The sequence below is a fragment of the Pieris napi genome, chromosome 19 (assembly GCF_905475465.1).
Source record: "Pieris napi chromosome 19, ilPieNapi1.2, whole genome shotgun sequence".
In the NCBI taxonomy this organism is placed as follows: Eukaryota; Metazoa; Arthropoda; class Insecta; order Lepidoptera; family Pieridae; genus Pieris; species Pieris napi.
Window position 1 is genome coordinate 6,115,448 of NC_062252.1, and position 10,562 is coordinate 6,126,009.

The 10,562-nt window shown below is 34.0% G+C and overlaps 2 protein-coding genes across 2 annotated transcripts in view; both read left to right on the forward strand.

Annotated features, from left to right (window-relative positions):
• LOC125059125 (cyclic AMP response element-binding protein A) overlaps window positions 1–1,718 on the forward strand; it is an 83,003-nt gene extending 81,285 nt beyond the window's left edge. Inside the window, exons 5-7 of the mRNA XM_047663349.1 lie at window positions 398–582; window positions 922–1,065; window positions 1,383–1,718. Coding sequence (XP_047519305.1) covers window positions 398–582; window positions 922–1,065; window positions 1,383–1,571 — 518 coding nt within the window. The 3' untranslated portion in view covers window positions 1,572–1,718. The remainder of the gene's footprint in view (window positions 1–397; window positions 583–921; window positions 1,066–1,382) is intronic.
• A 6,432-nt stretch (window positions 1,719–8,150) lies between these two features.
• Window positions 8,151–10,546, forward strand: LOC125059124 (esterase FE4-like). Its single transcript, XM_047663347.1, has 3 exons — window positions 8,151–8,483; window positions 8,783–10,023; window positions 10,328–10,546. The coding sequence occupies exons 1-3, from the start codon at window positions 8,292–8,294 to the stop codon at window positions 10,512–10,514; spliced, it is 1,620 nt and encodes a 539-aa protein (XP_047519303.1). The 5' UTR covers window positions 8,151–8,291; the 3' UTR covers window positions 10,515–10,546.
• The last annotated feature ends 16 nt before the right edge of the window (window positions 10,547–10,562 follow it).

Here is a 10,562-nt window from a genome sequence, read left to right on the forward strand (position 1 = left end):
AAACGTTGGTACTTTCAACACAGAATTGTGACTGTCAAGTACTAAACAAATAATTTGCAATAAAATAATATTGCGGGTATAAATTGAGATGTAAGCTATCCTATCTTTCAAGTTGGATCAAGTAGTTGGGAGTTTAGGATTCCATAGCGGACAAACAACGTGACACGTAATTTATATATATTAAGATGTGGTAAATATCGTTTACAAATAGTGGATACCTTAATCAGAAATATTATCGCAATCAGCTATTTTAATGATGGTAATAGAGCGGTTATTAGACTATTATTGTTATATATACGACTAATTGTCGTAACCACAAACAAATGTTCGGTTTACAATGGATACTGTGTGGATGTTGAGTGTGCAGTATAGTAATATATCTTATTGGATCCTACAGCAGGCTTCAATCTCCCACCAACGCCGCCATCTTCCCTGTCTTCATCAGACAGTGAAGGTGCGTTGTCGCCTGCCCACGAGACGTCACCGCCAACAGCGCCGGCCCCGCCGTCTCGCAGGACCCATCTCTACGTGTCTCACCACTCTCGGCAACCTATTAATACGCCACTTATAAGTAGCCAACCGGTTAGTCATATTTCTTTATCTTTTTACAAAATTAAATACTAGCTGACCCGGCAAACGTTTGTGTTGCCATGTATATTTCTAGGAAACATTTTTTTAGTTCAATAAAAATAACCATCTACAATAATAAAAAATAGGGGTTGATCGTAGAGGGGTGACAATTAGGGGTTGTATGTATTTTTGTATGCTGTATCTCAGACTTACTGAATATGCATAAAAATGTCATAAGAATCGGTCAATCCGTTTCGGAGGAGTATGGGAACGAACATTGTGACATGAGAATTTTATATATTATATATTAGACGTTTGTATATCCATTTAACTGTAAAAATATACTTGCAGAAAGGTTCAACAGGCACTCTTATGCTAACAGAGGAAGAAAAGCGCACATTGCTAGCGGAAGGTTACCCTGTACCCACACGCCTACCCCTGACCAAGGCTGAGGAAAAATCTCTAAAGAAAATTAGGAGGAAAATTAAAAATAAGGTAATTCAATATTAACTTGCTTCGAAAAAGTCGACGATATTAAGTTTATTTTCCTTGTTATTAGAGTTATTTATATCACGTATAGCCCGTGTATTTTTCTGATTTACTTAGACCTGATTTTATACAGAATATAAATTGGAATTTAAATAATAAGAAAAACTATTCGATATTTTTTTAGATTAAATATATTAATTTCTAGATTTTTCTGACATTCACGCGTCCAGCGGTGGACTTAAAAATTTCACAAATAAAAAACTATCAACGTTTTTCGCTTAGAATGACTTGGCACTATTGAAAAATATATCTTTCATTTTCAGATATCTGCACAAGAAAGCAGACGCAAAAAGAAAGAATACATGGACCAATTAGAAAGGAAAGTGGAGATACTATTATCAGAGAATACGGACTATAGGAAGAAAGTAGACAACTTAGAGCAGAAGAATGCAAGTCTAATGAGTCAACTGGCCGCTCTTCAGGCTCTTGTGAACCGAGGGGGTAGGAAGTGACGTCACAAATAACCACTGACGTCATACAGGACTAATTCACCGTCTGTACCACTTCAATACAAAATTAATCGATTGACGTTCCGTCATAGATTATTGAATGGCAAAATTAAATTGTGAATATAAACTTAGGTTAGATGAATCTTTTCTTTCGGAAATCAATTTTTGCTACTATTTTCAGTCTTATCAAAGTTTTATTTTCCTTCACTTTACCAACGTTTATAATCATAAAGCAGTATTATTGCCAGTTCCATTGTGGTCATTTAACCAGACAATTTGTGAGAAGGCTAGGTATAACATTCTCACAGTACGCTTTTGTATAAATAGTATATGACAACGACACTGTCCCCTTACTTATTTAAGGATGTATATTTTGGATGTAATTTACATTTTATCGAACGTTATTTAGGTATCCAAATGACTGTTAGAGTTTGAATGGTTGCTCACTATGTTAGTAATAGGTATCTGTGGTGCTGACTAGGCCCGAAGCGTATTTAAGTCAGCGCCATCTATCGAATGTGCGGTGAAACAGGGATACATTGGGCTCTAGATGAATGTTTATTGTTATTTGTGTGCTGTTTGAAATCTCGTAAAATAGTAAAACCGCTATATTAAGCCTATTTCAATGTGCAGTTATGGGTTAATTGTAACTCGATATTTGCTGTTAAATAAATGCCTAAAATATATTCTTAATATTTCTTAGAAAAATATTTATATTGTGTATTTGAATAAACAAAATAATTTTATCCAAATAAATTTTATAAGCGTTACCAAGTGTTTTTAATGTAAGTTAACGAATTTCTTGTTTCGTACGAATGTTATGGTACTACTTATTAGTAATATCGCGGTGAAATAGATTTTATCAGACATGTTATTAGCATAATAGGTAAGGTCCTTACCGTGTACCACTGAATTCCATGAATTTGCATTTATAGAGAAAAGTGTATCGTCCTAGAGATTTAACGCATATTTAAGATTAGTTATAAATGGACCTATTTAAAGACGGATTATTAAACATATTTTCGGTTGTCTAGTCTATCGTAGAAACAGTAGAATTTTGGAGCCTTTATTTCTTTGCTCTACGGTTTGTATTCCAGAACGTGGAATGGATCGAACACGCTTTGGGATATGCGCCTGTGTATCGATAAGTACAAAACGGCATGCCTTCAACGAAAATTACGTTACTTAAAACTAATATATATGTAAAAAATGGTGCCAATGTAAACAAAACAGTTTAAAATTGCATTTTTGCTCAATCCCTAAGATTTACCAAACATCGTCTATGTTTCTTACTGTTAAATCTAAAGCGTTTAAGTATTACGTCACGCAATTTTTGGAGATTATTGAACCCCCCCCCCCCCATGTCAACGCGCCGTAACGTTTTTCTGTACCCAAGTATAGTAAAACATTTCGTGACCACCTAGTGACTCTTAATACCTAAAAGTTACCATTATGTGGTGTAAAGTACTGGAAAGTCGAAAATAATATTTACATTAACGCTTAATTCAATCCCCGCCCCGCATCGTAACGTTTTACAAAAGGTATATGTTCAAGTTCATGTTTTTATACCCCCCTCCAAATTTGTTACGTAATACTTGAACGCTCCCTAATTAAAACATATTTTTATCTTTTTGAAAAACTGTCAACATATCTTAAGATAAACTTAACCATTAAGTTTAATTTTGCTAAACCAAGTTTGATATCAGCAAAAAATGCGATTTATATATTGTACAACCGTTTTGTAATTAAATATATAATTATGAGTAAATTTCCACTTGCTTTAAATAAGCATCTTAAATGGAATCTCGCTGTTTTCGTTACGGCCTTGCCAACATTTAATTGAACAAGCATTCAGACTTGACAGTGCAGTTTAAATGCATAAACATTCCATTTATAATCTGTGACTTAAAGTGAGCTCTTGTACTTATTATCTCCGTACAAAACGATGTTAGTATAAACGTATCATGTAATACGATGCATAATCTTTATTTATATAATTAAACTATCTCAATTGATTGGCATATTCATTTAGTATGACAATTTGTGCAATTCTTTTTTACATTAGATGTTCTTCCTATTTAGTATATAAGAAATATTATATTTATACTGCGCTAATGTTATATTGTACATATATCCCAACGAGGATAAATAAAAGAATTTATTGAAATATATTTTAAGAGATTTTTTCTAATTATATGTATATATACTGTTTACGTGTCTGTCGCTATACATGTTAGATATATGTATTATATATGTGGAACATTGTGTGTGCCTGCAAAGTTGTCTACAAATAAGCGGTTAGCGAAAGAGAGGTATCCTCTGTGGAGCTTAGTATTTAAAATTTAGGTAAATATTTAATTCCTAATATGGCATTTACCGTCTACAGCAGAGTGATTTGAAAGATTTATATGAATTTATGAAAGTAGTTGGTAATTCGCAGTGTCAAGATTATATTTCGATGAAATGCCAAACAAGCTCACCTCTCGAGCGACATATTGGTCCATTTTATTCTTGAATAGCAAGACTAGAATTATCGCATTGTCGTATCGTTATACATTTGATGTGTAATTATGATAATAGTTTTATTTGTTAAAACTATTCTGTTACCTTGAGTCATGATTGTTAAATCGTTTGTTTTATTATGATTGTATTATTTTTCAAACATTACGGATACTGTCACTTTTGAGCTAATAAAGATCGGATATTGTAATCAGTTGTTTCATTTTGTTATAAGAAAGTCCAATAACAATTACTTTTTTTTTTCATTAACAAAGCTTATGACGGTCCTAAAGCTTAGGTTTCCTAGAAAAGCGGTGCCGTTAACTAACGGCCGTCATTTTACGGTTGTTAATAACGCCCGTCTTTACTTTTACCGCTACATGCGAACAACGTTGACTTAATGTTTATCACCGCTATGACGGCTGTCATGCAAATGACAGCACCGCTATTTGATGTTACGGTGACACTCAACGTTCTCTAGAAAACCTACTCCGCTGTTATTTATAGACAACGTATGGGTGACGTCACCCAACGTTACATTACGGCCGTTAGATAACGGCACCGCTTTTGTAGGAAACCTAAGCTTTAGTGTTGACTAACTTTCCAAAGCGCGATCACAAGGTTTCGACATCAGTGGTACGGATGTTGTGGGAACTACTTTGTACATGGGAACAATTTAATCCGAAAGTCTATTTTGGTATCGCTGTTACAAAGTACCTATAGGTTTTAATATTGGCTGTCCATAAATTGAAAGACGGAGCTTGTGACTCGTTTCTGGAGGGTCAAATACAATTGTTCTGCCATAGGTTTTCAAGCTTGAATAGCTTGCCATCGTCTGGGGGCACATTATTATGAGATATTTTTCCTTAAAGTATCTAGTTAGCACTAATCGCTAGTGTTAAAAAGTTTTGCAGTCCTAGGATACTCATTATAAGATAGCATGGCTAATACAAATTCGTATAGTTCTTTCAAACCAAAATAATATAACTAGTAATAACATTATTAACTAAAAGAACAAACAAATAAACTGTACATTTGATTGATTCTAGTATGTAATACGTGTTCTTTTTAAATATCTTATCAATGACAAGGTTGCTATCTGTCACAGGATCAGAATTTCGTACAATTTATGATAGCGTCGTGTTAATCATGACATTATAAGTGGTTCTGAGTGTTACTTATCAAATTAGATAATTAAAGTATGGATTACGTAATCAAAGGACACGGCTCACATCTTAAGCATCTATCGAGTACAAGGCATATTAATAACCAGAATACTTTCCTTACACTTATGTAGTATTATAAAACATAAATGAGACTTAGAGATACTTGAGAGCGCTACGCCCGGATTTTATATACACTCGTAACTCACATTTTTTTCTATGAAATGTCGTTGTAAAAATTTGACTATTGATACAACATATTCTTAAGGATAGGTCCTTAACTCGCCGTCGTCCTTAGGTCGCCTAACTCCAAAAAAGTACATTGTTTCTTTCCATTTTTCGTTATCATTTCTTGAAGTAGAGCGAATGGAAAAAATATATGGTGGAGTTGAGTAGTTTATGTATCCATTTTGAAAGATCGAAACACGATTTAAATTACTTCGCTCGATAGAAAAAAAATCCAAACATAGCCAATTATTGACACTTTGAATTCATTTTATGACGAAAATATAGAACATGATTTTGAAATTTACACGATATATTTTATCGCAAACCAAGTATCCATTTAAAAAAAAAATATAAAATTACATTAATTTAATGTTTTACAAAACTAATTGTTATTACGGGCCGGCGCGCCTAAGTACTTCAGTCCAGCTCTCCTAGACCACAAGCCCATGAACAAAAAATACCTGTGAAATGACCCAACCTGAATTACGCTTAGAAGGCTGTTACTATATCTGAAAATAGCTCTGAGCACTATGCCGTCATTTCTGAGCGGTACATGTGAGTACGTGAGTGAATGGACTTTCTCATGTACAATGGGGGAATTTCGACTAATTATTAATGTACGGCTTTGTTATAAGTGTATAGATGATTAAAAATAAATGTCGAAAAACCTAGTGCCGTACAAAAGTGATGGTGCCGGAAGTCGGTGCAAATTTTTAATTCGACTACAGTTGCAGAAGCAATATAGGTCATTTATTACTGTACGGCATTTGTGTGATTCCTTTTGGACACATATACAGATACTTTACCCGTAAACGCCGTACATATTTCCAGCGGAGCGGTCGAAAGCCAAGGGTCGGAACCCTACCCCTACACCCATATACCCTAAGGTCATTGTAAAATGTACGGCAACATGTTCAAAATATTATTTAACACGGACAATAATGTTTTATAATTATGCCGTCCAAATATTATAGTTAATATTTGTGTAATTAAATATTTATCGAAATTTCAGGATTTACCAAGTTCTTACTGCTGTAAGATCAGAGAATAATGTACGGCAACTTGTTTTTTTACATAATGTTACTAAATATTACCGTTGTACATTATAGCCGTTCATTATAAATGGTAACAAATAAAAATATTATGATAAAAAATATATGAAATTTCCGAAATTTAGATGACTTTTCAAATGCTCCTAGAGTAATATGGGGAGTAATATTTTCAAAGATTATTGTTATTTTATATGTAACAAATATAAATAAACAAAAAAAACCAGATGCCGTACATTTTACTCCAGATTATTCTTTACAGCTGATAAAAACTTCGACGACGTTTGAGGTGTCCCTTAAGGTCATTAATAACTGTACATATCTGAGTATACTACCATAAGGCTGTAAAGTATATTTACAGCCTCATCGTACCAGCAGAGAGAGGTAAAGGAAAAATATTTTTAACAAAAATATATATAATACGGCCTGTCCCAAAGTTATGAGACATGAAGGGAAAGTACCTTAAATATCGCAGATAGGGTATTTTACTAAAAGAAGACTTTATGTTATTTATAAAAGTTAGTAATTCTGCATTCAAAGATTTTTTAAAAACTACTTGCCTCGTCTGGAAATCGAACCGGCTTAAATTAAAAAAAAAACACCCCTACTTTTATGATGCCAATCGAAAGAATGGCCAAAACCTAATAACTTTTCTAAAGTAACAGACTCGTAGGGGATTTTTTTAGGCCGAATACGATGGATAATGTTTTTAATTTGATTAAAAAGATATATTCACGCTGTTCCTTTCTTTTAAAATACTATGTTACTTAAGAAGAGGTATTTGTGAAGTACTCTCAAGATCATTTAATTTTATGTTGATTCATATCATCATCATCTATATGCTAATCAGACATACTTGGCTTTCGACCGCTCCGCTGGGAATATGTACGGCGTTTACGGGTAAAGTATCTGTATATGTGTCCAAAAGGAATCACACAAATGCCGTACAGTAATAAATGACCTATATTGCTTCTGCAACTGTAGTCGAATTAAAAATTTGCACCGACTTCCGGCACCATCACTTTTGTACGGCACTAGGTTTTTCGACATTTATTTTTAATCATCTATACACTTATAACAAAGCCGTACATTAATAATTAGTCGAAATTCCCCCATTGTACCTGAGAAAGTCCATTCACTCACGTACTCACATGTACCGCTCAGAAATGACGGCATAGTGCTCAGAGCTATTTTCAGATATAGTAACAGCCTTCTAAGCGTAATTCACGTTGGGTCATTTCACAGGTATTTTTTGTTCATGGGCTTGTGGTCTATCCACTGCGCCCCGCAGTCCACCTCGAGACACTGACACAGCAATTCGTGCTGGGATAGGGCCTTAAGCGAGGTTGTGAGCGCGAAAGTTTTTTCTTTCTATTTATGTAATCACTACCTCCAATGATGAAGGAAAACATCGTAAAGCTAGACTAGTCTAAGACCTGAAAATCAACGACTAAATAATAAAATGACGCATGAGTGGTATAACCTCTCTGCACTGATGTTTATGGGAAAATATACGAATATACAAGAGAGAAGAAAACGATATTTTCAATAATAAATAGAGAGAGAAAACTATAAGTAATTGGTTCGAATTAATAAACATATTTATCTTTAATTAAAGTGGAATATGACACTTCGACGTTTCGTGTTCGAATTCGATAAGCGAGATGAAAATTGTTTTATCAATTCATCATAAATTTATCTCGTAAAATTTCTTGAATTCATTTTGAAGGTGACTTCCAAAGTTATTCCTTCTTTATTAAGTTTTTTTTAATATTAATGGCATTATGACCATGGCCATTTTAGATGTAGTTTTTATTTTTAGTTTAGTAAATTCTGTGTATGGCGCTCAAATTCGAGTTGATCCCTTAGTTTTAATAGACCAAGGGCTGGTTAGTGGTCTCAAATCTTCTGATGGAAGTTACTCAAAGTTTCTTGGAATACCTTATGGTCAAGTGGATTTAAACAATCCCTTTGGAGTGAGTATCGTGAAATTGTTATATAACATATGCGAGATAATAAGCGCGCGGTTTGAGACTCCATTACATTACATACTATTTTACATTACATACTGCCTAGTGCGTAAAGCATTTTAAATGCAGGCTTAAAACTCATTCAAAGAAAGAGATTTTTTAGTCTAAATTTATTTACCAATGTAATCCATAGATTTTTAATTAGACTAATAGTAATAAAGATACTTACATGGTCCTGCATTATCCAAAAAAATCAAATAGTATCTTTCATCTAGTAGTGAATTGAAACATTTTTTACGTTACAGGAAGCACACCCACATCCGGGTTTTGGCAGCGAAGTATATAAGGCATATGTCGGAACCAAATTATGTCCACAAAGTATTAAGTCTTCAGCTACTTTACGAGCTGCAGATGGTGCGGAGGAGACATTGGATTGTCTGCGACTGAATGTCTACGCACCAACTGTAGCCAGTTCGCAAAATCCGCTACCAGTATTAATTTGGATACACGGAGGTATCTACGCCGAAGGTAGTGCAGGCAATTATGACCCTGAAAATCTAGTAAAGCAAGGAATCGTCGTAGTAACTATCAACTATCGGTTAGGACCTTACGGCTTCATGTGCCTTGATGTACCAAGTGTCCCTGGCAACACAGGTTTGAAAGACCAATATTTAGCACTTCGTTGGGTAAGGAATCACATTCGCGCGTTTGGAGGAAACCCATATAACGTTACTATCGGTGGGCAAAGTGCAGGTGCAGGATCGGTATTACACCACCTATATTCGAAAAAAGATAAATTGTATTCCAAAGTTATAGTACAAAGCGGCACTCCTCAAAAACCCGTTTCGTTTACGGAAGCTGATGAAGAAGCCGCTATTAAAATATCCTCTCATTTAGGCCTCAACACAACTGATACAGTTAAAGCTTTAGAATTCTTAACGAAGTCGTCGCATGTGTTGGTTGCCAGAGCTGCTGCAGATTTGAATTTAAAATTAAGACCGTGTAAAGAGAAATATTTTGATGGAGTTGAAAATTTCATCGATACAAATCCATTTTCCTTATCGAATGCAAAGAAGGTTAAAAATACTCCAATCTTAATCGGACAAACCAGTAAAGAACATTATGGTTCGCAAGCTAAAAATTCAGATGATTACTATAAGACTGATCCATTCCTGGATACATTAAAGGATAACTTTATTATGGATGATGATAAGATATCTAAAGCGGCACAAACTGTTAGGCACTTTTATATTGGAGACAAAGGAATATCGCGGGATATAGCTAGTGAACTAGAAACCTTTACTACTGATTTCTTATATAATCATCCGATTGAAAGAACACTAGTAAATTTATTAAATGAAAAAGCAAGTCCCGTATATGAATATGAGTTCCGATACCTTGCAAATCAAGATAAAGAAGGGGCACCTCATTGTGAGGAACTGAAATATCTATTCCAATATCACGACGTCGTAGTTGAACAAAATGACGAAAATCAACTTGTTATCAGCCGTGTTACAAAGCTCTGGGCAAATTTCATCAAATATGGGTAAGCAAAATTATAGATAGAAATACTTACAAGCCAAGTATACGTACGTTACGTTATGTAATACGTCGGCTTGGGTCGATTCTGTGAAGTCAGTGTTTGTCTTCCAGAGTTCCCTTATTACTTAAGCTAGTATAATATCTTGTCATTTCAAATCGTTTTAAGCTTCTATATAAAATATTACGCACTTTGCAAGACACGCAGAGAATAAGGATGTATATAGAAATATTTCATTAATATACAAAATATGAGAAACCTTGGAAAATACACTTTTTGCCGTAATTACTGATTATTTCTCCATTTTCAGAAATCCAACACCAACAGTTGATGAGTTATTGCCAATTAAATGGATTCCTGTCTCAGAAGAAACTAGACCTTATATGATAATAGATTCCGAACTCAAAATTGAAAATAGAGTTAATAAGGAGAGAATGGCATTCTGGGATCTATTTTATGAAGCTTTCGGACAATATAATAAATATCTCAAAATATAAATCTTACTTTAAATAGATATATTTATTATTAACAAGGCTATTATTAAA